The following is a 27,672-nucleotide window of genomic DNA, read 5'->3' as shown; positions in this document are numbered from 1 at the left end:
TACAATGTCAAGGCAGATTTTTCCCATTCCTGGGAAACTAGAACCTGGGCCAGCCCGACCTGGGGAATAAATGTAACTCAGACCAAACAGTAGATCTGTGCAACAGTCATCCAATCAAACAACTCCCACTGGGGCAAAATGGCTTGCACAAACAAGTGCAAAATTTGGCCTCTGTTACTTCCCCATTTTCCTCTCGTATTATGTGGGTTGTTTTCATTCCTTAGGAGAATCTGTACCAGCCACAAAAACTCACTTGCTTATGAGCAATTTGACTTAACAGCCCTCCTTATCCCCACTATAATTCCAGAAAAGGAAAATGTTGCAAACGACTACAGTGATACTTTTTTGCATAATTATTATTTAGTATATTAAAAACATGTTTAATGAGAGGGCTCCTCTGCTAGAATAGAGAACAACCAGTGGAAGATTCTAACCTAGATTTCTTTGGGATTCTGATTGCAGCTGAGGCCATCTTAACCCTGCTCTACATAGGTTTTCATATGGTTTTGTTTATGGATATGACTTTTTTTTTTACCGCTGAAGTTCCACCAGTACAACCCTTTGTGTGGCTGCAGTTTTATTTTTGTAAAAGGTGCTTTACATTGGGATACCTTATTCCTTTACCTACACTTAAATGCACTCTGGGTATCACCAGGTTTCGAAAGTGGGTGAGAGGGGACTAAACTGCTTTAAATACTTTAAATACACTGCTTTAAGTGTAGTTAAAGTAGCACTAGTTGTGTATGCACACAGCCCAGGTGTTGCCTTCTTTCCTCCCTTCTTATTTTCAAAACAGGGCCCCAGCTGGTTGGCAGAAAATCTCTTGAAAGAACTGAGTAACTCTGGCAGGCTGAAGTCAGTGGAAATTGTGTGCAGATGGGTAGCATAAGAGATTAACTGCTCAGAAAGCTGAATGGTTCTGAGTGCTGATATCTCTGGGCAGAGTAATGATCTATGAAGACCTCAGTGTACTGGCAAAGGGCACAAAAAGGAGGGTACAGATGCAGTGCTCTTGGGGTAGAGCTTCAAAGACTGTGTGGTATTTGGGACTGGGTGGTATTTGAACATACATTCCTGAACAACTAATACAGCATTACAGTTTATTATTTATATAGCACCACAGAAGCCAGAAGAAATAAAAGACAATAGGTCCCTGCTCCAAAAGAGATTACAAATTATATATATAATATAAGGAATCACCACAGAAACACAACAAAAATGTGATTTGGCTAATGAGATAGACTATATGTGTTGCTAATTCTGAATTCTCCTTCCTCTGATTCTATTTTGGGGGCTAATTCAGGAAAGAACTTGACCATGTACTTAAATGCTTTCCTCAATCATAGCATGGGAGAATAAGTTTAGACATAAGAATAGGAACAGATGGCATAAAAAACAGGTTGATGGTGGAAGGTGAGCTGAAAGAAGTGAAGTAGGAAATGGAATGATAGTGCACAAGATAAGAGGGTGTGTGGACAGCTTGAGAAAGGGCGGAAGGGAACAGTAAGACAAAAGGAGTGGACAATGTTTGGGGCAAGGGAGGGAGGAGCCAGAGCTGTTCTGTCAGACAGCAATGTTCTGCATCACAGTTGTACATGGGCAGTTTGCAGAGCAAAGGAATAAAGACAAATATTTTCACATTCTGTAATCAGTAAAAGTTGGATTTAAGCATGATTTCAAATACAAACTTACTGTAACCTTTATCAATACATAAAAATGGATTTCTAGAGTTTCTGAAGTTAGGATATATTTAAAAAACTGAATATTACAAAAGACTCATTTTAGACGCTCACAATCTTATACTGTGGTTTTGTATAGAGTCATAAATGGCAGGTGTCATCAGCACATACATCTTTTCTTTGTCATCTAGGAAATATAGGACATCTTTGACAACTGCTGGGTTGAAGCCCTGCTCCACTAACTGCACTTTACGGTACTTAAAAGTTCCTGTGACCTCGATGACGTCCTTTATAAAAACAAAAATAAAAAAATATTGATAAGGGGACAATAGTGACTCTGGGGACTGTTTTTCAAGATGGAATAATCAACCCATTAAGAAGAAAGGAGTCTTGTATTTTCTTCAAGGGCAATACTGAAATACAAATGTAATTCATATTTAGTATAGCAAATATGTTTAATATCTTCTGAGATCTGGAAGTCGGGTATGTCACGCAGCTCTGTCGCATTATATCAGGAATAGGAGTCAAAGACATGTTAATAAAAAATGTCTACATAGCTGAATTCACCCTGAACTGTTTCTGCAGGTTTCAGCATGTGGAGTCATTTCCGGAGCCTGGATACGCTTGGGGTCACAGCAACAGAATGCCATGTTAGGCCACCTATACTGTCCTGTTTAACTGGGGCTCAGAGACTCTACTGGTCATTCCCACAAACATTTCAATGTAAGCTAAAGTGTCAGCTGCTTTAGGCCTCATCCAGCAAAATCTTTTGCTGGACCAAGGGCTTATGTTGGCTATTAAAAAAAATGGTGTAGCAGACTATATAGCTTCTTTCAGGTCACAGAAGGGGAACTGCTTGACCAATGTAGGCAAAATTGCTTCCAAGAACAAGAGAAAATGGGAAGACAGGCTCTTAGGACAGCCTCGACTACAGGAAAGCTAGATCTAAGGGGAGTTCCTTAAGCAGTCCTGGTGCTATATACCTCAGTCAGAGTTCAAACTGGGTCTGGTGAAAAAGAGCAGGATCACTCTCAGGAGACATGGGATTCTCTGCAAGAGGCTGTACAGTGCTGTACCTTGGATGGCAAATTAGTACACAGTTGAGTGAATAAAGTTTGTGTGGGTAGTATCCCCAAAGCCTGAAGATGAATCAAGTGGTTTGGGATGTTAACATGTCTGTATATACGCTTCTATTAAGCCATCCCAGTAAATGTATGATCTTCTTCAGGAAAAAAAAAAAAAAAGAAATAGACACAGAGCTAATACTAGAGTCAAATCAAGTTACCTTTATAATAGTTTCTTCAATAAGACAAATATTTTTCACCATGAGTAATAAGGAAAAAAAGACTGTTTGATTTTATTTATTAATACATTAAAATTTAGGACCCTATTCTGTCAATGGTTCCATGTGGATGGATCCATATTCTAAATTTGCAGAATAGTGGCCTTAATTGGAAACAGCTCCCTTCACTGTGCTAAATTAATGAAACAGAGGGTCCATGTATTTCCCTTGATTTATTAGGGATGTTAAAACATATCAAGTATCCTATATTCTTATGTGCTCATATCATTTCTTCCTCCAGGCAAAATGGAAACTTCATGAGTCCAGTTCTCCTCCCATAACGATGTACAGCAAGCATGAGAAGAAGGAAGCCTTTTGAAAATTGCCAGTATAATTATAAGCATCTGAAGTCCTCATGGAAACAAGGGAAAAGAGAATGCAGGCAATGATGCAGAAAGGCTGCCTTACCTGAATCCTGATAAAGCGAGGTCTTGCATAAGTTGGCAGGTAGTCTTGAACATGTTTGTACATCTTTTCCCCATTGAATTCACAGCCCTCCATTAGTCGAATTGAAGCCATTCCTATTCTGCCTTCATGACCTAGAGGAACAATTAGAGGCAATAACTAGGGATGACATCAACATTTCTGCTGTATAAATGTCAGTGGTTTTGTTTTTGAGCAAGTGAATTATGTAAAGTAAGTTTTTTTTTTTAATTATTGGAATTAGGTATTCATGGAATTGGTAAAATCTTCTCTTTGCAGGGTCCCCTTTGCTATTCAACTTCTCACATTAACACTCAGGTTAAAGAAATGTAGTTAACCATGTTGGTCGGAAGTTAGGCAAAAGGCCAGGGCAGAGTGGCACCTTATAGACTAACTTGTTCAGATAAGCTACAGTTTAGCATTGGATGAACTTGGCTATAGTCTATGAAAGATCACTCTGAATTAGTTCATTTATGAGGTGCCACACTCACCTGACTTCTACTTGGATTAAAGTGCATTAAATCAGTCTAAGATTTACATGGGCATGGACCGTAGATGACACAGAGAGCTTCAAGTCGGTTTAATGCATAGGAGCTAATTGCTTCTCTTATTTATGGAAATGTGAACTCTACTGCAGATGGCTGGGGTGGCTGGGAAGAGCAACTAGATAAATAATAGGCTGGAGTGTAGTTTCAGTATTTTTGGTACAAATACTTCTAGTTGGAAAAAAGTTGATGGTAATGTGGGAATATAACAGATTCTCTAGTGTTACATCCATGTACTGATTTGAGATGCTGGTAACAATGATACAATAACTACATCCTTCTCTCTTCCAAAAAGGGAGTTTCATATCCATTTATCTGACCCTATCTGAGGCTTCTTGCCTCTAATCCTCTAGGATCCTCCAGCATGATGTCCAAAAGTCATTTAAGCAACCTGATACTTGGTAAATACTCATCCAACTGGGTGAGAGAAGGAAAGGAAGAAAATACCTTCATTGGAGCAAAAAACAGGCCTGAGGCTAAGCAAATTCCACGTAGGCCGTTTGTGACTCCGACTGAATTTTCAAAAAGGGTATTATGGAATTAATAATAATGTGTAATAGCACAGGAAACCTACCTGTACCTGACTGATCCTGGCCATAACTTGGAAAGGTCCTGACACATCTGTAACTTCCCAGATGTTGCCTTATTCCAAACAGGGATTTACACTAAATCCATTCAGAGCACACCTACTTCATTCTGGCTGATATCAGCCTGTATCTTCCCACACCTGAATATTTTCCTCTGTTCTGATTTTAGTAGGTATTCAGATTTTTTTCAAGAGAGAACTCCGTTTTCATTAAGCCATGAAAAGAAGGAGCCAAATTTTCAGAAAAGTTCATCACATCAAATACCAAACTTCTTGGAAAATGTGTTTTTAAATAACACAGCAGTTACTGTTAGGTGAAAAAAGAATTTTGTTAAGTTTGTTTCCTATTATGTTGCTTAAGTGAAAGTGAGACTCTTTGACCTTTTGAAAGTCTGGCTCAATGCCTTTAAGCACTTTAAGATCTAAATATGGTCTGTATTGTTTAAAAAGGAACTTAGGGCTGAGGTCTAATGCTGCACCAATGTAACTGTCTGGAGTTAAATCAAAGTCAAAGTCACCAAGATATATATGGCTGCTAATTTGTTAACAATTCACTGGGTTAAAATTCAAATAAGCCAACCTAAAGCAGCATGCCATCATAAACATGGCAAGTAGCAAAGTATTTTACAGTTGTACAAGCTGCTGATATAGCAGATTAATCCACAAATCTTCCAAGTTAGAGAGACAATGCAGCCATACTCAAACTAGCTCAAGTGGCAGAAGCAGTCCAGCTAGGGCAGCAGGGAAGTCCATGCAAACTAATTTACTCTGCTGGAAAACTCATAAATTATCCCATGTAGAACCTGTACTTCTGGTGTCTAAACTAGTTGGATGATCTCTAGACTACAGCACAAACATACTCCAACCAGCATGGCATCTACTGGTTGATACTGTACTATGGTGCAGTCCTCCGAACCCTCTGGATTCTTCTTTCTCTAAACTCATCCACATGGTGTAACAACAAAGAGGAATTAAATCCAAGTGGCTCATCCTCCATCACTATCCAGAAGCACTGGTATTTGCATTTGTTAACACTCTGTGGGGGGGTTTTGAGCAGTTCATTTTGGGGATGGGGTAAGGTTGGGTGGGTTGGCCAGGGGTGGACAAAAGATGACAAAAGCCAGTCTTCCAAGAACACAAATGTCCTGGGAAGACCAGATCTCACTATACTACATTCCCACTAATGCTCTCCCACATACTTATATTATGTGGTTTTCTGCAGTGACTCTGTATTTTATTTCCTAAAATAAAATTAAATGAAAAAGCTGAAAACAGAGTTACTATCCCTTACAAAAGGTTTTGCAGCCAGAGGTCATGTCAGTGCATTACAAAGGTTTGCGCACATGGGCAGTCACCAGGTAACAAGGAAAAGTGACTATAAAACTAGGGAAGATAGAAGAGTCTGACAGCAACTACGACATAGTTTATCTTTAGTCACCATCATCAGATTATTTCTCTCTCCCGTTTCATACTGTAAGCTCAAAAATACCACCTGGCATTCCAATTTGTTTACTCAACCTATTCAGAAGGCCTGGTTCAGGGCGTTACAGTCTTGTACCTTGAAGTGCTGGATTAGTTAGATCTGCTCTGAGATTGTCTGTTTTTGTATGCAGTTAACACCAGGTGCATTACTAGAGTGAAATATAATTATTTGCACCACATAAAACAAAAAAGTTTGTGCACAAAGAAAACAAACTGTACAATGGCACAGTCAGAAAAGAACTGTTCTGAACAATATGATTGTTTTCTTGCAAGGCCATTTGATAATTGGGTATAATCACCTCTTCTACCTGGTTTTACAAGTCCAGTGGGAGTTAGGCTATTCTTCCCTTGTCTCCGACAACATAATCTGAGAAGCGGATAAGGAACTCTGGACCATTCACATGGTTACCTTGCTTGTGAAATCTCTCCCATGGCAATTGTGTGTTTATCTCCGCTTGAAAGGCTGGTGAAAACAAAGTCTATTTAAAGTGAGAAACCCTTGTTTTGTTTTAGTAGGTAATGAAGGAAGGCAAAGGATTTTTTTTTTAAAAAGCTGGGTCTTTATCCTTTTTTCATCCACCACTTTCTCAAGCTATCTGCATTTTTTAAGTTGTTTTTTTTTTTAACCATAGACTCCTCAGGAATATTCATCTGGGTCTGCCCTTATTTTGCTAGAGGAACTACTGGATGCATCAGAAAATGTGTAATGTGAATTTTCATGTTACAGAAATGGGTGGAGCTTCACAAAAGGCAAAACTGAGCCCAAGCTAAAAGTATTCTTTATTTTGTTAGTAGTGGAAAAACTGTCTTCTCCGGCTCTCCCGTGCCCAGGGAGTGTTATGTGCTGAATGTTCCAATAGCGAGTGTTAGCACAGAACTGCTTCTAAACTGGCTGTTTGTTTGCTTTAGGGCCCCCCAAATCCCCAGTGGTTTTCATGCGCAAGAGTGACTGATGCAGTGGTCCATCTCCAATCCCTTTGCTGCAAGACATTGGTCTTTTGGGAGTTGCATGAGAATGTGTAAGTGATACTGCTTAGCCTATGATGCTATTGAACAAGTTCACATTTTCTATGAAAACTGGATGTTTATAAGCCATTGGAAGAAGGTCAGCATTATCACCTGTGCTCTCTATAGCATTAAGCACAAAGAGCCAGGTTCTCAGAACAGCCAACCCCACAATGGTCACTCAGGACTCTCTTTAGCATAGTGGGAGTATTTTGGTGGTCATCTGGGATGTGCCACAGTGAGAAGGGGCCAAACCAGAGTGCACTGCATGCCAATGAACTTGACCATTGGAATTATTTGTTGGGATTTGTTATCCACTGGAATGAATCAGGGCAGCCTTGGAGTGGCTCTAACGTGCCCAGATGGACAGGCAGACTGCAAGACAGGAAGTGGTATAAAGCTACTAATGCCACCTCAGAGTTCACCTAGGTATACACTGGCATACCTGGGAACCTGTCCAGTGTCAATTTTCCTATTGGGGTGTATATTAGGCCTGTGCGAAATGGCTTGTATTTGCTTTGGATTCGGATTCAGCCGATTCGGGGAACAGCGATTTGATTTGGTGATTCAAATCACTGACCTGAATCAATTTGGCTGAATCTGATTTAGATATTCGGCTGCTGCCGAATCAGCCAAGTCTCCAAATCGGACAGGCCCCATCCCCCGCCCACCCAGCCACAGCTCCTGGTACTTCGGAAAAAACCCCCAGCCCCATCTTACTGGGTGCTACCCAGCAGGGGGGTAGTCCTTGTTGCCCCCCGCTGCATTGTGGGCTCTGCCATGAGCCCCCCCACTCTCCCACCCCCCCCCCAGCTCTGGCCCTTTAAGAAAAAAAACACAAAAATACTCACCAGTTCCTGGCCGGCAGGGGGCAATCCCCACTGCCCTGCACTTCATGGGGGGGCTCTGCAACAAGCCCCCAGAGGCCCCGAGGCTGCTGCAGGAGCTGGTGATACTGGGGGGTTTTGTTTTTATTTTTTTTTCTTAAAGGGCCAGAGCTGGGGCAGGAGGGGGAAACAATGGAGGGATGGGGGGGATGGGGTGCTAATGGCAGAGCCCCCCACACAACATGGGGCAGTGGGGATTGCCCATCTGCCTGGCAGCACCCAGTGAGAGGGGGCTTTTTTTTTCTTAAAGCATCGGGAGGTGGGGCAGCCATGGTGGGGGATGGGACCTGGCGGGGTCCCCCCATGGTCCCCTCCCCCGTCCCCTACTTACCAGCTCAGGGTCTGCTCCAGCTCCCTGCTGCAGCCACTGGGGAATGCCCAAATCACCAAAGCTCTCCAAATCTTTTCCAAATCGATTCAGAGAACTTCAAATTGATTTGGATCTTTTAAGTGGTCCCCTGATTTGATTCAGATTTGGAGATTTGGCCACCGAATCGAGCTGTCTCCTCCAAATCAAATCAGCACCAGAAGCTTTGCACAGCCCCAATGTATGTAAAGAAGTGCCATGATAATCATTAAAGAGGCTTGAACAGAAATTCTGAAGAGCCCTGTGTCCGAACTTCTTATGGTGATTTGCCTCATTATAGACAGGTGAGAGGAGAGAACTGTTTCCTAAACTACTGTCTTATACATTTTCCCAGAAATCTCCTTTCACTGTTTTCTTTGTCTCATGTTACAGTAATTGCAGATCAGGTTGTTATAAAACATAATTGCTATTTATATTCTAGCGTGGTTTTTTATTCTCAAATCCTCTCCTGTATTCCTGTTAACTGACTCTGCTAAATGTAAGACTATAAAGAAAGCTTTTACTAAGGCTTCTCCGCTAATGGACATTATATACACATGAATGATTGGATTTACCAAATACAGTATATGAAAAATAGAAAAGCTGAAGGAAATTGCTTTTGTTTTTACAGATCATATGGATGTAATGAAATTATGTTAACTATGTAAATAGATCTTGTATTACCCAGACTGTCAGGTGTTTCATTTATACCTGGTACAGGCACTCCATATACATTAACTTCTTGGACAAAGTCAACCAATCCTAAAATATCTGCAACTTCAGTAGTAGCTACATTTTCTCCTTTCCATCTGGGAAACAAAAACATATGAAAATTTCATCATTTCTATATAAATTATTCAAATCTGATGAACAGTGTTTGTTATAATGGTTTCTGTCATTGCACAATCATGCTGGGATTAAGGAATACATTTCCACTGAGACAAGGATTTAAGAGGAGAGGAAAATATGAAGCAAAGCATCATGGTACACTCCATATTACTTAAGTCTGACCAGAACTGGAATACATCCAGCTTGCAAGCATTTAAAAGGGTTTTTAAACTAATAAAAAGGCACAGTTTAACTTTATTCCCATCTTTGATAAAAAAGACCCTTTAATTTCCCTTAAAAAAATTAAGAAGTGAATTTAATTAATGTGAAACTTAAAAGAAAGCATGGGTGGGCATGTCTATTCACCATCCTAAATTTAATTTGCTATAGGCAACATGTGCACTAGTATATGCTACATGAGCAAAATAAACAAAAATAGAAATTTGTGACATAAGCCCCTTGTGACTTCCACATTGGGCAGAATGCTTTCATGTGAGAGACTCTGTACATGGGATTACAAGGAACTGAGAATGAATTTACATGATCTTCAGTCTTAAGCAAACTAACCGGAATGTGTCTCCAACCCGGTCATGGAAATAGATGAAGTTGTCTCGGTCAATCACTAAGAGGTCACCACTGTTGAAATATAAATCTCCTTTCCGGAAGACATCTCTTAGCTGCTTCTTCTCTGTCTGGCTCTTTGCTCCTGCGTAGCCAGTAAATGGAGCAAACTGTGAGATTTTGCAAATCAAGAGCCCTGGTTCACCTAGGAAGGAGAAAAAAACACACATCTGTTGTGTTTGCAAAGCACCATGTAAACTGATGGCACTTAAAAACATTTGTTATCTTATATGAAACTAGTGGTATTTATAGCATCTGCAGAACCATTTTGGTTTTCTTTTATATAATCAACTTTCCTTAAAATTATCAGTACAACAAATTATAATGCTAGCAATCTATGCGTAAAAGGACAGGAGCACAGACATCAGCCTGACATTTTTGAAAATGTAAAACAAAATCTTTAAAGTCACTTAAGAGTTTGCATGTCCAAAGTTCTTTAAAAATAATGGAGACTGGGCACCCAGATTCCCTGAGCAAATTGCAGCACTAGTCCTTGCATGAGCTCTGAGGCAGGCCATATGCTCAGCTTTTCCCTATAAGATGGCTATTCCTATTCTGTCCTGCATCGTTTGAGCTTGCTCCTCTCTCAGCTACCTCAAAGGCAGCAAAAAGAATTGCCTCCGTATGGAGAGTAAGTGCACCCAGGCTCTGACCTGCTTACTCTGAATGCAGAACATATACACACAGGGGTGTGTGTGAGTGTGCATGTGTGTTAACAGCTCCTTCACCCTCTAAACCAGAAGCAGCTGCTATGTGTTATCAGTGAGCAAGAGGGGTCAGCAGAAGGCAGGGATGGTGCAGGTTGGTGCCTGTATCTGAATTTCACCTGCCATTTGCCCATGTTGAGTAGCCAAGCAGGGCTTCTACAGGTGCCATGTGCTGGAGTAAATTTTATTCAGACTGCATAGAAAATACATTTCAGATGCAGCCTGCCATCTATTTTAGGATTCTGGGTACAACTTACATGGGCTCCATTCCTACATGACAGATTCCATCAAGCATCTGATAATCATTCATGGCCAAATACTAGAAATAGTCCCCACAACTGAAACCCCAGATGTGCCAGGCTTAAACACAGAATTAAGAATATTTGCTAGACATGCCCTGCCCTCTCCTCAGCAGCAGTACGTGATCTAGAGTTATTAATGAGGGGAGTGGACAGATGATTCCAGGTGCAGATCCTCTGTTACTATATAAATGCCTATTTGCCCACTGACCTCAGTGGAATGTGTCCAGTATCGGGGTACATCACATATGCTTGTGATGTGCCCCCATACGTACAGAGGGAGTTAGCATTTTTGCCCCACCTCCCAGCCATGACCACCCTCTCAGGCTTTTCCCTCGCACAACTGCAAATCTGGTGTTGTTTACTCCAGAGGCCAAATCCTTCTCTCAAACATAGCGGCATAATTCTGCCAACTATAGCGGACTTGTAAGAAGGTAAATAAAATATATTCTGGCCTCACGATGAAAGTTTGGAACACCTTCAGGTGCAAAGTTGAAAGGATGGGACAAGATACACTATTTTAAAAATACTATAAATTGGGCCATTCAGCAGCAAGTCAATCAACAAGTACCTGGTATGTTCTGTTTAAATTCAGAACTGCACCCTCCAGCCAAAATCATCATCCATAGAAAAATCCTTATAGTGAGATAAAAGTATCAAAAAGCTTACTTAACTTATACATGTGATTTTTATGTTGCTAATGATGAAAAGTTTCATCTACTGGGACACAAATTTTGTTCTACACCTGTTTTGTAAATGCTTCTTCAGGAATAGGTTATGCAAATTTATCAGACAAAAAAAAAAGAACAAAGCTTAAGTTGATAGACAAGATCTTTGAAAAGGCTGAGTTCAAACAAACATTTTAAGGTACCCTTTACTACAAAAGACTTCACAAACAAAAGGATGGGTGAAAGAATTATTAAAACACATAATATAAAGATAGAATTATTAACCCAGCATCATCCCTTACTTTTCTTACAAGCTGCCTACTGAATCTTGTTTCCTTAATATAACATTTTCTAATTTGTGGTTTAAAAAAACCCCCAAACACAAGTACCTTTCCAGCTGAATGGCACAGAAAGGTTCCTGACAGTTTAAAGTAGCGAATGTGTGTGTGATGTTTCAAAAGAATCAGTTCATACCTACAGGAGATTTTATGCAGTATCCATTTTCATCTCGGATTGGTTCATCTTTCTCCACGTCATATCTAATCAGCTCATACTGTATAACCTTCTAGTGAAAATTTACAAAATACATATGAACACATGAATATGAATGTCTTAACTATATTTTCGATAATGCTGTATATTTAATTTTGCATTGAAAAAGTGCTAAATTCACATTTCAGATACATAAACAGGGCCCAAGTACTGGGGGCTGTATGGGAATCCAAAAAAAAAAAGATGGCAGCAGTACTTCTGATATACAGGGGTTTGGCAGACCGGCTAAAATAGGGGAAGGGAAGACTATTTGTCTAAGACTGAGCTTGGTACTGTCTCTGATGGCCCTTTGGGTTTTACATTATACAGGGGGTCTAGGCAATCCTTGGCAATGGGCTGAACGTCATCCCTGAAAGCAGTGTGCTAGCCTCCAAGGGTTTTTTCTTACCTTATGGAAGCAGTTGACACGCCCCACTGCACCCACTTTTTCAGTGTAGTTAACAAAGGCAACGTTTCCCTCTGTTGAAGCATAGAACTCAAAAATACGGATGTTTCCAAATCTTTTGACAAATTCCCTCCAAACATCACCCCTTAACCCGTTCCCTATGGCAAGTCTCACTCTGTGATCATGGTCATTGTCTTTCTAGAAATAAGAAAACCCAAAGTGAGTTTATAATTGTTAAATAAACACTCCTACAAATGAACAAGTTTCAAGAAAATTTTAGTTTGCAAGAACTGAGTACACCTGGAAGTAAATTGTGCAAAAACATCACAACGACTAAACACACAGTTATGTTGTGGTAGGGTTGGAGTGTTGCTGTAGTGGTGGTGGTCCAGGAAACATGCAAGACGCAAGGTTTTTTGGGGTGATGTGGATGGTTATGATATGGACAGATGGCCTGCTACTTACTTTGTCTAACAGTGGCAAGCAGAGGAGTATTGGAGCATGTTGGGTTGAATATCTGTCTCTGACAGAAATCAGTGGCTAAACCAAATTCAATTAGGGCTGGACAGAGCCCTGAGGTTCAAATTCAGCCCACTTAGAGGGCCAGAATGACACCTCAGCACCTCTTTAGCCCTATTTTGTGTGTAAGCAGTGCAGTGACCCTCTACATAAAAGTGAATTTCACCCTTAGTTCAGCAAAAAATTGTAGAGAGAAAGATGGCAGATTTTGAGATTCTCTAAACTGCAACAGAGCATTCCAAAATGAAAAGTTAGTCTTAGGCTGGCATCTTTACTTGATCAAAAACTCCAGTAAGCTGAATGAGGAATAAGTTGATGAAAAAGACACCTAGTAGTTCATCTCATGTGACTCTTTAAACAGCATCATCAATGTGTTTTTTAAAAAGTAAACATAGAGATGACAAACACTGCCTGTGGGGGCCAGTCAGATCATGTGGCTGCCCACTGTCAGCCAACCAGAGAAAAGAGCTGAACACACACAACTCCAGTGTCCTTTAACAAACAATGAATGGGAGTGATGAAACTTCTGGGAATTTTGGCAAATTCTGAGGATGTGGCTTCTGCAGATCCCCTGAATTTTTAGGAGAATTTGCTCCCTGTACTCATGTGCCCAATATTGCTTTAAGGCACACAAGATTTTTTTAAAATTTATTTAGATGTGAGCTGCCCTCTCTGCTGCTGAGTGGCCCAAATGTCATCATAAACCCACACTTTTGTCCTCATGTTTCCACCTGCAGTAGCCATAATCTTCACTATCTGTGCAAGTGATATTTTGCTTGGTAGATAATTAGGCTGTCTGCATATTCTCAAGGTGCCTTATTTCAGTGGGACATTAGTAAGAGACAGAAATAGCCAGTTGCACTGGAAAGAGAAATGTCTTTAGCATTGTTTAGAGCAGGAGTGTCAAACATATGGCTTGTGTGCTCGATCTGGCCCCTGGAGCCCACCATCTGGCCTCAAGTGCTGCCCCCACATCTAATCAGACCCACACAGGGCATGGCACACATCCATCATGTGGGACCAGTTTGCAGGTTGGATCCAGCTCGTGGACTCACTCTCCTCTCTCCCCACTCCCCCAGCATACCTGATATGGTGGGGGCTCCAGACAGCCTGGGACCTGTGCCATGTGTGTCATGAATCCCAGAGCAGCTGGACAGGGCATCATGTGCAGTATAGTCTGGACTGGCAGCCATGCTGCATACAGCAGCTGCCCCAGCTGGACTGCACGACACACAGTACCCACTCTGGGATGTGCACCACCCTTGGCACCTGCTCCAGCGTGGGTCCCAGATTGGCTGGAGAAGCCATGGGATCAGGTATTGGGGGGGGGGGGGGTAAAAGGGAAGAAGTCTGTGGGCACAATCCACCTCCATGCCAGAGCTGGATAAGTTTGACACTCCTGGTTTAGAGTGTGGGAGGCAAAGGGCTAGTAAGCGAATAGTAGTGAAGGGTTGAGAAAAGAGACGGCAGCAGCAATGCAAGTTTTCCCAGTTGGTCTGCAAATTGGTTGGAGACCATAATTATTTCTATAGTCCTGAGCCTCCAGCTTTCAAAAGTTCAAGAAATGTTGCATTAGCTGAAGATTTCTCACCTATTGCACGTGAAATGGTTAACGCACTTGTTGTCATTTTTGTGGTTGTAAACAAACATAAATTAATGCTTTTCCTTGTGCTATTTCTTGCTTGATTAGAGACAGTGAGCTGAATTCCTCCCTGGTGAAAGCCCACTGGAAACACGGGATTATTCCAGACAGAAATTTGACCCCATAAAATGACAGATCAATTAATCCTGTCAGATATTCCCAACCAGAGTGTACAAAAAAACTGCTATAGTAAGAAGTTTAAAATGTGCATATATTTACATGTTAATTTGCCTTCATTTTGCTTTTAACAATTTTGATATGCAGTACTATTCTGGACTTCTGTCAGGTAGCTCCTAGATTATTACTGCTGTTCTACAGGACTTAGTCTAGCAATAGAAGTTTAGTTTAAGTAGTTTTGTTGATCATTGCTGAGTTCCATTTGGATGGCACATCTCTCATTAAGAGCAGACCAACTAATTTATGAAACAATCTACTCTGTCTGCTGAGAAACTGTAAAGTCTCTATTCTCATTCATTCTTTTCTGCCTGCTAAGGGAGACTGACCAGAGTAGGGTAAAAGGGGTTATCTAGGGTGCACATGATCTATGGCCGAGAGAAGGAGAGAACACGTGCCACGCTACAGTGAAGGCAGGAAATCCTTTTGTGTCAGCTGATTTCTGCAGTACGTATTCTGTTAATTTGTTGTTACACTGACTGTGAGGCCAGTTGTTTCCCTACCTGTTGTGCTAATAATAAATGATAATGTTTTGGGGGTAGATCCTTCACTTGTGTAGATCATCATGGTTCAGGGAAATCAATGGGCTTATGATAGCTTCAGCTAGCAGAGGTTCTGACCCAGAGCCAGATTCCATAAGAAACCTCTGATGTAGTATCTCTACTGGATCAGAGTAATTCTGCTGAAGTCGATGGAATTATTCTGAATTTACGCCAATGTGACTCAGAGTTGAATCTGGCTATTTGCAATGACGTGACACCTTCTTTCACAGCATTTTGAGTTTTGCCTGCCTGATAACTGCAAGATCAGACTGTTTTTAGTGGATTAATCTGATTGGTCTGAGATTCCAACCTTCATTCATGCATCTTGGTGATGACCCTGCTTTCACCCTGTGAAGTCAATGGAAGCACAGCTGAGTCCCTCAGGCCAAGTTCACTCTCCCTGGTGTGACGCACATGATTATGTGACTTAGTTAGACAGTGTGAATCAGCAGTAAAATTATGGCTAATACAAACCTTCTATTCCAGGCTTGTATAAAAGAAATAAATGATAAGTCTGCAGAAAGGCTGCTGGTGTAGCAAGGAAAGCAGTGAAAAGGAAGGTTCATTAAGGTTAACTTGCCTAGACTCATAAGCTCTTCAAGGCAGAAATGGCCTCTCTGATATGCCTCTACAAAGCCTAGTGCAATGGCCCTGGAGCCCTCTTATTGCCACCATTTTAGTACAAATAATAATTTCCACAAGGTCCAGGTCTTATACACAATAAGCTGGTAACTGCAGCTTTCTGGAGACATGTCCATTCAAACCAATGCATGTAGGGGTCCCCAGCATTAAACACTAAGCCTGTAGACTTTGCTTGTATACAAGTGCTTTCTCTAAAGATGCTGAATCCCATATACTGATGTAAACAACCATTCCTGTATTCAGCAATGAAAAATAACCTGTGTAGATCTGAGATTAAATTTGATCTTTATAGATAAGCTGCCACCAATAATGAATAATACCTGTGAGAAAGCCAGCTTTCCTTGCCCAATGCCCCTCAATTACACTACCCCATCATTTCAGTTCTTTCATTTGGTTTCAGCTTCAACCTTGCAATTTTCTCATCTATGTAACACTAATTTAATGAGCAGGTCACCTTTAGTGATTAAGCTGTTTTACCTGAATTTCAAGCCTTGCTAAGCCCCCTCACCTTGAGTGTCTGAGCTGCCCTCTTACTGAGTGGCAAAGCTGCCAACAGCTGTTTAAGCCTTACGGTCCTGGTTAAATGCAGCACAGTCTAGTACTGCTTGTGCTTCCAGTACATTCCACGACTGAAAGTGGCCCAATTGTCAAAGGACATAATTCAGTGAAATATGAGTACATGGTATCATTCACTTGCCTCTATCTTCAAAACAATCCCCATTTCACAATTACAGGTAGTAACCAATGTTGAATATATTAGCACGCAGAGTAAGGCAAATTTACCCTTGTTAACTAGCATGGGTACTTATCAGTGCTAGAAGAATCAGGATGTCCTGTGGGAGGACAATTACCTTTAATATTACACAGCCTTGGCAGTATTGCTGCAACTCTGGATGAACAGTTGCTCTCTTCAGTTTTTAGACCTTAGTATTCACTGCACTGCTGGTGTATTAACTGCCCAGCAGAAATGTCCAGTTTCTCTAGGTCAGTTCCTATCTCCACTGGGTCTCGCTACCACACCTTTCTCTGATCATCCTATGTGGGACTTTGGATGATGCTCTTCACTGGTGGTCTGATTCAAAGTCTCATTTTCACCCACTTACACGGTCCCTTTAATTCATTGCTCAGCTTGATCCAACTGTCATACAGAAACACCATAAAAAGGTAGGGGCCTGATTTTGATCTGGCTTGCACCCCTAAGCCCAATTTAGAATAACCTTGCTGAAACCCATGACTGAAATCAGAGGCCAGCCCTCATATTTGATATTCTATGTCAAGAAAATAAAATTGGCAAGAAAGTTTGGGCTGATTATTTATCCTGGCCACGTTCCACATAGGCAAAGAATGGAGGTAGGAGGGGGCAGGGGGAGGAGATGGATATGTTTTACATCATATTTGCACTGTCTAACGCTGCTCTAATTGCTAGTCAGCTGCGTATGCTCTGAAAAAACACTACATAAAATATTAATGGGCTTGGTTAGTTAACATATTTATCAAATTGATCAATTACGTTGGATTATGAGGATCTCAAAGTATCAGTAAACCAAGATGATGCTATACAGTCAGACACATTCCCTTAGTCTGCTCATTTGGATAGTTTTTTCTAACACTTCCACCTGTAAAGCTCATGTGACCAGCTATCCTGCGTTTAGAGTTTCTTGCCTACTGAAAACCAGTTCTAGTTGTATAGATGTAAAACGACACGGTGCTTGATTTCCCAATTGGACCTTTTGTTCACATTTGGTTTTCAGCCAGATAGATCTTAGCAGGTGCAAGCTTCCCCCATTCATTTTAATTGCATGTTAATTTGAAAGAAGAATCCTGACTTCATAGAATAGTATTCTCCACCAAGACTTGGTATGGACTGTGGGGGCTTTCTCTTCCTCTGTAGCAGAGGGCATGGCCCTCTGCCTGGGATCTCTTGAGCATATATTGACAACCTTTTACACAAGTATCACATTGGCTGCCATGGTCCCCCTGCTTTACCTGTGTCGGATTAGGGTGTTATGTCTTGTGTTATGTCAGAGTTAATGGTAGTTTTACTAAGAGGTTAGATTATGGATTTGTATAGGATGGTTGTATAGGGATGACCCTGCCTCAGGCAGGGGGTTAGACTAGATGACCTGACTAGATCCCTTCTACCCCTATTCTCTATGATTATATGATTCTAAAACCACTGACAAAAATGTTGAGTTCAAGACCTAATACTTTTTTTTGAAAAAATATTACATTAGCATACAATTAGACTGTGTACTATTTAGAACAAGGGTCTTGTACTGACTGTAATTTTAAAGTTCCATTGAAATTGCATTGTTCTTCAGGTAGAAAAAGCTATATATGTAGTTTCTGGCTTAAAAAAAATAAAATACCAATATTATATAAAATATGCTATTCAAAATAGTCATTGGGATTATTATTTTTAAATCAGAAACTTTTAGAAAAGTACTGACAATGTTATTTGGAAAATAGCTGAACAAAGATCTAGTTGATATTAATTGTAATACTTTTTGATTTGTTGCCAAAAAGATTGTCTAATCTCTCTCTAAACAATGCAGTCATTCCACTAAAATTTATCTCCAAGAAAAAAACCTTTTCTTGTCACATATTCCTTGGACCATCATGACTGCAATGTCACTCCAAACCCATTGACTTAATAAAGCTAGTCAGCAAAATACAAAGAGAAATTAAAAACAAAGTCAAGCAATATGCACCAATGGAATACATTCTCTATAGATCACAGATCATACACTAAAATCTGTCTTTTAGTAGTATTACACAGGTAATCCAGGTCACATTTGTAATTATCAAATTTGCAAAGAGGCAAAAAAAAAATCACTCTCCTATGGAAAGTTACCTTTGGCATATTGCACAAATACCGAAGCACCTCTCCAATGTACTGTATAACGGTTACATTGTATTTCCTGCAGTCGTCCCAGAAGTGAGTTGCTGAAAATTTGGAGCGCAAAACTAAGGTTGCACCTACACAAAAAGAAGAAAAGGTAAAAGACTTAAGACACAATAACTCTACTGTGAAGAAAATGTGTATCATTTCCTTAGTGGCAAGAGAGTAGGAACCTTGCAGGGTGACACACTATACAGCTTCATCTTAAAACCAAAAAAACGGTAACAGTTCTCATAAGTATGTTCATATACAATCCATGTCAAGCAATTAGCTTTGTATTCTAATACTGTCTAACAAAAAGCCAGGGGTTATTCAGACTGAATTAAATGTGTGGCACTGCATCTCTTTAGCCCTGTGGTTGTGCTGCACAAGGGAAGCAGATACATGCCACTTGGTTCTGAGACTGGAGTAGCAGTGCCACTGGCACCATGAAAGCCAAAGAGTAGCAGTCAGCAGTGGGTCCATGGCTTTCATGATTATGGCCATTCAGCGCCCCAAGTTTCTATGCAAATGATACTCAGGGACTGCAACCACCATTTTAGCTCACCAGCTGGTGCATCAGCTGAGAGGCTGAACTGAAGCTGCAGTGCCAGCTCTGCCTATACTTTTTGCTCTCCCATCCTATGTGCACAGTAACTCATTGAAACTGTCAAGTGCATTCTACCTTGCATGATACATCCGTGGAGTCCAAGCAAGAGGGCAGCACTGTGATACAGTGGCAGGGTAGTATATATTATATCTTCAGAAGTAATTTTACTTGCAGTGGCTAAACCACAAGCTATCATTATGCGTTCATGGGTAATCATGGCAGCCTTTGGAAGACCTGTGAAAAGACCAGAGAAAAGATGCACTTTTTCATATGGTCACTAATTGTAACAAATAAGATTGTGCTCAAGGTGGGGTCACAAGCAAGGATTTCCTCTCTCTCCAAGTCACCATGGGCTGCATTAGGGTTAGGCACTTTACAACTCTAGCCTGCTGGATGAAGTGGGTTTAAAGCTGGGGTGATTTAACTCACTTGTAGTGCTACAGGCTTGTGCACACCTAACAACTATATGGTCAAGAGCAGCGTCTCCCCCTCCAAGCATGTTTTTCCATGACATCAGGGTGCTCTCCATTGAACAGAGTTACCCTCTACCAAAGTTTGAACACAAACCTTGTGTGATGGATGGGGATGCACAACATTCCTCAGGGTCTGGGATTTATCATAGAATCATAAAAAAATTAGGGTTGGCAGGGACTTCAGGAGGTCATCTAGTCCAACCTCCTGCTCAAAGCAGGACCAGCCCCAACTAGATTGTCCCAGCCAAAGCTTTATCTAGCCGGGTCTTAAAAACCTCCAAAGAAGGAGATTGCACCACCTTTCTGGGTAACCCACTCCAGTGTTTTACTACCCTCCTAGTGAGCAAATTCTTCCTAATATCTAACCTAAACTTCCCTTGCTGCAACTTGAGCCCACTGCTCCTTGTTCTGTCATCTGCTACCACTGAGAAGAGTCCAGCTCCATCCTCTTTTGAACCCCCCCTTCAGGTAGTTGAATGCTGCTATTAGATCCCCTCTCGTCTTCTCTTCTCTAGACTAAATAAGCCCAGTTCCCTCAGCCTCTCCTCATAAGTCATGTCCCCCAGCCCCCTCACCATGTCTGTTGCCCTCTGCTGGACTCTCTCCAATTTGTCCACATTCTTTCTGTAGTGGGGGCCCAAAACTGAACACAATAATCTAGATGTGGCCTCACCAGTGCTGAATAGAGAGGAATAATCGCTTCCCTGGACCCACTGGCAACACACCTACCAATGCAGCCCAGTATGGCATTAGCCTTCTTGGCAACAAGGTCACACTATTGGCTCATATTCAGCCCAGTCCACTGTAACCCCAAGGTCCTTTTCTGCAGAGCTGCTGCCCAGACAGTCCCCAGCCTGTACTGGCGCATGGGATTGTTCTGTCCCAAGTGCAGGACTTTTGCATTTGTCCTTGTTGATCCTCATGACATTCCTTTTGGCCCAATCCTCCAATTTGTCTAGGTCACTCTGAATCCTAGCCCTACCCTACTACTCCCCCCAGCTTGGTGTCATCTGCCAATTTGCTGGGGGTGCACTCTATGCCATCTTCCAGGTCATTGATGAAGACATTGAACAAAACCAGCCCCAGGATCAACCCCTGGGGCACTCCACTTGATACTTGTTGCCAACTAGACATCAAACCATTGATTATTACCCTCTGAGCCCAATGCTCCAGCCAGTTTTCTATCCACCTTACAGTCCATTCATCCAGCCCATATTTCTTTAGCTTGCCTGTGAAAATGTTGTGGGAGATTTTAGCAAAAGCCTTGCTAAAATCAAAGTATACCACATCCACTGGTCTCCCTGCATCCACAGAGCCAGTCACCTCATCATAGAAGGCAATCAGGTTGGTCAGGCATAACTTGCCCTTGGTGAATCCACGCTGACTGTTTCTAATCATCTTCTTCTCCACCAAATGCTTAGAAATGGATTCCTTGAGGATCTGCTCCATGATTTTTCCAGGGACTGAGGTGAGGCTGACTGGTTTGTAGTTCCCTGAATCCTCCTTTTTCCCTTTCTTAAATATGGACACTATGTTTCCCCACTACAATTTATGCTCCACTACCATTTTGTCTAGAAATCCTTACCCCCAGGAGCATTTCCAACGAGACCACTACCCTGCCTAGTGACTGGTGGGATCTGAGCTCCTAACATATTCAACATTCAGAGCACACTTGACTTCCTCTTGAAACAAGTGGAAGTTATTGATGCTCTGTACCACCGAGGATCAAATCTTCAGTGTTTTTTTAAGGGCCCAAACTTGGTTCCATTTTAGTTCAAACACAAAACTCTATTCAAAAGACTATAAATGTATGCCACATTAAATAATATAATGGAAGGAATATTTGTCTAACAAGCATGTCTACTAAAAAACGACAACACAAAGCCAAATAGCTCTACACACTGACATACAATTGCAAAATGTTTACTTTCAAATGTGCTCACAATAGTTAATAGGCATCATCACTTTGAAACCTCAGCTATTTTAAAAAGTGTAAATTTACAGTAGTGCTGGCACTGCATCTGTTTGAATTTCTTGGACAATCCAGGAGATTTATAGTCATATTTGCCTGTGCTCCAAAGGGTTTTCTCTCCTCTGCTGGTGTGCTAGAATCTTGCCTTAAACAAGGAAGCCTTAACTGTATGTAAAAGTACTTTTAAAAGCACAAAGTTAAAGAAGAAATATTTTATTTTCTTTAATCTCTTTCAGGTACAAAAAACTTAGGTATTGCTTGTAACATTAGTAGGTAAAGTATTTTCAGACAAAATCATCTTTTTTTTAAATTACAGTGCTCCTGGTTACAAATTTAAGTTTACAAAGGAAAAATAAACTTCAATTAATATGATATTTTAATTCATCCATTTCCCTAGTTTTTGTCATATTTACATTACCTGTAGTGCCAGAGGTATAAATATACAAGGCAGCACTTTTAAAAGTGACGTTGGATCTCCATGACTGTGGGGTAGGCTCATCTGAAACACTTTCCATTTTATCGAGAAAGCTGTCAACCCCATCTGTATCGGATGTCCTGCTTAGGTAGAAGACTCTAACATTTTGTTCCTTTAGACTTGGTAATATTTCTTCAATAGCTGATTTCAGTTCTTAAAGAACAAAAGAATAAATAACTTAATTCATGCTAGTTTCACCAAGGTTTGTCTTGTGCTAGATTTTGTGCTAATGGCACTTAGGGTGACCCATACCTGTCAGTTCAGAACATGGTGAAAGGACTCAGGAGAAACAGTTTGTGCCTCAACCTTCACTACTAGTAAGGACAAAGCCGGAATCAGGGATAAAGAAGTGCTCCAGACAAACTTCTTCCTGTTCATGATACTTGTGGGGAACACACAGGTGGTCTAACCACCTCTGTGCCGACTGTGTAGGGCTCCTGTGCTGAGGGTTTTAAAGCCTCTTTTCAGCCAATGCAAAATTGCCACAAAAAGTACTGAACTGACCTCCTAATACAAAATGAAGAGTGCCTGCCCATGGTTTTATACTACTTAAATCCCCCCATGCCCTCCACCCAAAGAAGAATTCTATTCTTAGCAAGTCTCAATGCAAGGGGGGGAAAAAGTGAACATTACAATAAAAAGGGGGCAAAGCAGAAAATAACTAATGGCTTATTTTGATGTACAGTATGATGGTTAGTGTTTCTCCTTTGCTGTATTGGACAAACAGTGTGATCTAGTTTGGATGGGATAGTTACCAGCAAATTGGCTGCTTTCCTAAATAAAACTCAAAGCCATGATTTAAATACCAGGCAGCTGCATGAATGAAAACAAAAGGGAGAGTCTACATTTTCATAACATTATTAAAAAATCTTACAGGTACACTCCAAAGCACACAAAAAGCTTTTTAAAACTGGGACATGACAACTGCCCTGTGAACAAACATATTCAAATGTTTTAATAGGGACCCTCATCAACAACTCTACTCAAACAGCCACTGTTGCAGTCCAGCTTGCCTGAATGAAGTGAGCATCCAGAACCAAATCCTGCTTGACTTACTCATGCAAATGTTCCCAACTCCTGGCAGTCAAAGGAAGTTTTGCCTAACAGAGAAATCTGGCCCCAAGCACATACTCTCAAAACTGGTGGCACGTAGAGAAACAGTAGCCACGTTTTTAGTTGGTGTGAACTGGTACAGCTCCATTGACTTCAATGGATATTTTGAACGCTGCCCTTATCAGTGCTGAGGATGAAGACAGCACCATAATCAGGAAGGTAAAAGCAATGTTGCCTTCTATAGTCACATTGATTAATCCTGATGAGAATATGCCCCCACCTCTCTACATGTTCAACAGTGGGAAAGATAGTATATATTTTTTTCTTGATACATTTGAAATATATGTTTGAACAAAGTCTTGACAGCCTGACTGGTGTCTAATGGTAATGACATACTGCTCAGTTCTCTAATGTCCTGGATGCTGCAAATGTTCATGTGCATCTTTGATCTTAGACATGTCTGGAATCCCTTTGCATAACCGAAATACATACACAAACATTTGCAAGACTGGACCCAGAATAAGTTACATGTTCTCCATGCAAAAGGGGATGTTTTCTATAATTGTTGACCTGCCCCAGTCAGCGAAAGATATATTTGATAATGAACTGGGGAGTCCTCAGGGTGGATAAAAAAAATTGGATTTTTCTTATTTAAATCAGATTTTTTAAAACGTAATCGTATTTTTAAGATTAAAAAAAAAAAGATATATAGTTTTAATTTAAGATATGGTAAAACTCAAAGATGTCATCATAGAATAGGAATTGTAACTTCTAATTATATACTATTTGAGACAATATTGCTGGATAAAGTGTATAAGAAAGAAACTGAACCGTGCGCAAAAAGCCCAGAGGGGAAAAATTGTTCACCTGAGTCTTGATGGGTGGAGTAATGGCCACAATGATTCAGTAATATATGCTTGTGTGACAACAGGAGGGACTGTCTACCTTACAGAAACAATTGATACATCACGAAATGCACACAGAGCAGAATACTTACAAGTAGCAGCAGTAAAAGCTATAACAAACTGAAAAAAAATTCAAACGTCTAGTATGCAGCTTTGTCAGACAATGCTGCAAATGTATCAAAGATAAGAAGAAATCTAGAAGAAAGTGAAGAAAGCCCCAAGCTATTAACATATGGCTGCAATACTCATTTGATGCACCTCTTAGCCAAAGCCTTCAGTGCTCCAGAAATAAAGACTAATGTTGCTGAAATTGCAAAATACTCCTGTAACAACCACTTTGCAGCAGCTGCTCTGAAGAAAGCAGGAGGAACCAAACTAACTGTCCCACAAGACGTGATGGAACTCAGCCAGGGACTGTTTTGAGCAATATATTGAGAACTAGCCTAATCTGATGATAATTTGTGAACAAAATCATGACAAAATAGATGGAACTGTCATAGCCAAAGTTCTCAACATTAGGCTAAAGAGAATTGTAGACCATATGCTGACTATCCTGAAGCCTATTTCCATAGCCTTGAACAAAGTGCAGAGAAATCACTGTTTTATTGCTGATGCTGTTGAAATTTGGAAGGAACTGCGTGAGACCTTTAAAAGAAAAATACGCAATGACAGAGTTAAATTATAGGCATTAAAAAATAAATGGATCAAGTACTATCTCCAGCTCATTTTCTTGCCAATATTCTCAATAATTGGTACTAGGGTCAATCCTTAACGGCTGAGGAAGAGGAGTTGGCTATGACATGGGCATCCAGCAATTATCCCTCCATAATACCAACTACAATAAATTTCTGGGCTAAGAAATATATGTTTGCTGATGAAGTTTTAAAGAAAGTCACACCAATGAACTGGTGGAAGTCACTTAAGCACCTGGATCCATCAGAGACTATTGAAGTGATAATCCAGCCTTTATCAGCAGCAGCTTCTTCTGCAGGTGTAGAAAGAATATTTTCTTCTTTTGGACTATTTCATTCTAAGTTGAGAAATTGCTTGGGAACTGAAAAAGCAGGAAAGCTTGTCTTTCTTCTCCAGTTTATGAATAGAAAGGAAGAGGATGGTGATGACTGAGTTTGCTGCATAACCCAGTATTTTAAGTTTCTCAAGCTGACCTGGCTGACATAATCCATTTAATTTTTGTTAAAAACACATTTCACATAACTAAAATAGCTAAAATTAAAAAATACATGTGCTTATTTTGATATTTAAAAAAATCAAAATGAATCATTGCTTTAAAATGTATAGGGTGTATCTTCTAAAAATGAAACCTACTTCTATCCCTGAGTTGTGAATAATGTGTATTAAGGTTATCTCAAACAACAAGAATGCACCTTTTGTAGAAGACAATGATTACATCAAGGCTTCCTGACCTGTGATTTAAATCATGATTTACATCGATTTGATTTAAATTAAATCCACCCTGGAGGTCCTTCACCCAATTTTTAAAAAGATCTACAGGATCAACAACTTGGAATAAAACTGTCTTAATTTCTCTGACAAGTTGCATCCCAACTGCATTGATGCGATTTGAAGCGATTTGAATTCAGTTCTCTAAATGTTACTGTAAATCATTCTTATTTCTTTTTATGATGAAGATGGTTATTTTATTTTTGTGTTGGCGAGGCAGGAGGGTTGACTTCTTTGCTTCACAGAGAAAGCACCTGTGGCAGCCACATCAGCTCTTTCCATTCTGGCGTTCACCCTTACTATGTTCTTTGAAAGTGCAAACGTGCTACCCACGATTCGAGAAGGCTACATGCCACCTGAGTCGGAGCATCCTTGACACATCCCTAGCACCTTGCACATGCTGCGATCAGAAGGATCCAGGCTGGGCGCTCTGACAAAGCACTGATCCAGCAACCTGCTGCCTCTAGACAGACCCTCCTTTGCCCATCCCAAGCCTTGCTGCCTTCAACGGACTGCTGTGCAGGTGGAGCCTCCGACGCCGACCGGGCACCAAGAGAAGCCGCATCCGAGCCGGGCAAGCTGCACCCGGCTTTCCCGCGCTGGCATTGGCACAAAGCGACACCGGGTGATGCCAGCCGGGCCGCCTCCCCAGGGCCTGACACAGGGTGAGAAGCATCCCAGGGCGAGGCTCGCGGCGGCCCGTGCCCGTGCCCAGCCTGCACCTGGCCCCTCCCGTCCCCGGGCTCACCTGGGGCTGCCAGCAGCACCTTGGCCCCGCTGCACTGGAAGCAGTGGAGCAAGGACTTGCCACGGATGTTGCAGTTGAGGCAGGCCATGGCGCAGCCCAGCTTGGCCAGGCCCAGCCAGAGCCACACGTAGGCGGGCTCGTTGCCCAGGACGAGGGCCAGGCAGTCGCCCTGCTGCAGCCCCGCGAACTCGCGCAGCGCCCGCGCCGCCCGGCTGCTGCGCCGCTCCACCTGCGCGTAGCTCAGCGCCTGCTCCCCGCACCGCAGCAGCGGCTTCCGCGCCAGCCTCCGCGCCCGCACCCGCTGCGCGAACACCTCCAGGATGGTGCGGGCCGGGCGGCGCGCCCCGTCCCGCCGCGCCCGCCGCGACACGCCGGCCAGCACCAGGAAGAAGCGCAGGTCCTGCAGCAGGTGCGGGCAGGCCAGGCTGACGAGCAGCGGCAGCAGCACCAGCCCCGCCAGCGCCGTGCACACCCCGGCCAGCATGGTGCCGCCACTGCCGCTGCCGCCCGCGGACTGCGCCCGGCGGCCCCGACGGGGCGGGCTCAGCACGGCTCCCGCCGGGCAGCTCCCGCGGGCCGCCCTCTCAGCAGCCCCTTCCCGCCCCCGCCAACGCGACCAGGCCGCCTCGTGAATGGCGGGGAATAGCGCACCCGCCGGCACGTGCAATGCGACCCATGCGCACCGAAATTAGGCTTTTTTTAATTTTTGTTTTGCAAGCACCTACTCTGGACACCTTTAAGAAGCATTTGGATGCTTATCTGGCTGAGCCCAGCCCACTGCCGGCCCCTTGGCAGGGGCTGGAGCTGATGGTCTCAGAGGTCCCCTCCAACCCTGAAGTTCATGAAAGCTATGACGTTTTTTACATTTAGAGGCAGAGGCCCGGCCGCTGGTCCCCATGGCCCAACATGCTCAATGTTGAATGCGTTAGAAGTTCAGATCCCACCAGTCACTAGGCAGGGTAGTGGTCCCATTGGAAATGCTCCCGGGAGTAAGGATTTCTAGACAACATAGTAGTGGGCAAACATAGTGCCCATGTTTGAGAAAGGGAAAAAGGAGGATCCAGGGAACTACAGGCCAGTCGGCCTCACCTCAGTCCCTGGAGAACGCAGATTCCTGGTGTTTTGCTCCTGAGGGCAGTTTGACTCGTGACAAGCCTCACAAAAGGCAAGGCGGGGAGACCCACAAAGACAGAGAGTCTCAACGGGAGGATTTTCTGCTG

At 42.0% G+C, this 27,672-nt stretch overlaps 1 protein-coding gene across 2 annotated transcripts; it reads right to left on the bottom strand.

Moving 5' to 3' along the window:
• Positions 1-1,086: 1,086 nt before the first annotated feature.
• Positions 1,087-26,968, bottom strand: SLC27A2 (solute carrier family 27 member 2). Of its 2 annotated transcripts, none has more exons than XM_006259357.4 (10): positions 26,453-26,966; positions 22,229-22,438; positions 19,441-19,599; positions 18,729-18,853; positions 12,359-12,553; positions 11,893-11,983; positions 9,691-9,889; positions 9,007-9,104; positions 3,430-3,560; positions 1,087-1,966 (listed from the first exon to the last, which is right to left on the bottom strand). In XM_006259357.4, the coding sequence occupies exons 1-10, from the start codon at positions 26,934-26,936 to the stop codon at positions 1,790-1,792; spliced, it is 1,869 nt and encodes a 622-aa protein (XP_006259419.3). In that variant the 5' UTR covers positions 26,937-26,966; the 3' UTR covers positions 1,087-1,789. The 2 variants fall into 2 exon arrangements, with proteins under 2 accessions (XP_006259419.3, XP_059570622.1); XM_059714639.1 differs by lacking the exon at positions 1,087-1,966 and adding an exon at positions 2,947-3,333 and having other exon boundaries at positions 26,453-26,968.
• Positions 26,969-27,672: the final 704 nt, after the last annotated feature.

The sequence above is a fragment of the Alligator mississippiensis genome, chromosome 11 (assembly GCF_030867095.1).
Source record: "Alligator mississippiensis isolate rAllMis1 chromosome 11, rAllMis1, whole genome shotgun sequence".
Lineage (NCBI taxonomy): Eukaryota > Metazoa > Chordata > Crocodylia > Alligatoridae > Alligator > Alligator mississippiensis.
Note: the sequence above shows the minus strand (reverse complement) of the source record. Positions and strands in the feature narration are given on the sequence as shown.

Excerpts from the sequence above, each read along its gene's own strand:
- SLC27A2 (XM_006259357.4), bottom strand. The coding sequence starts at position 26,936 with ATGCTGGCCGGGGTGTGCACGGCGCTGGCGGGGCTGGTGCTGCTGCCG. Across the intron at positions 18,854-19,440 it reads CCACGGATGTATCATGCAAG|GTGCAACCTTAGTTTTGCGC; the intron begins GTAGAATGCACT and ends CTTTTTGTGTAG. Across the intron at positions 3,561-9,006 it reads ATATGGAGTGCCTGTACCAG|GTCATGAAGGCAGAATAGGA; the intron begins GTATAAATGAAA and ends TTGTTCCTCTAG.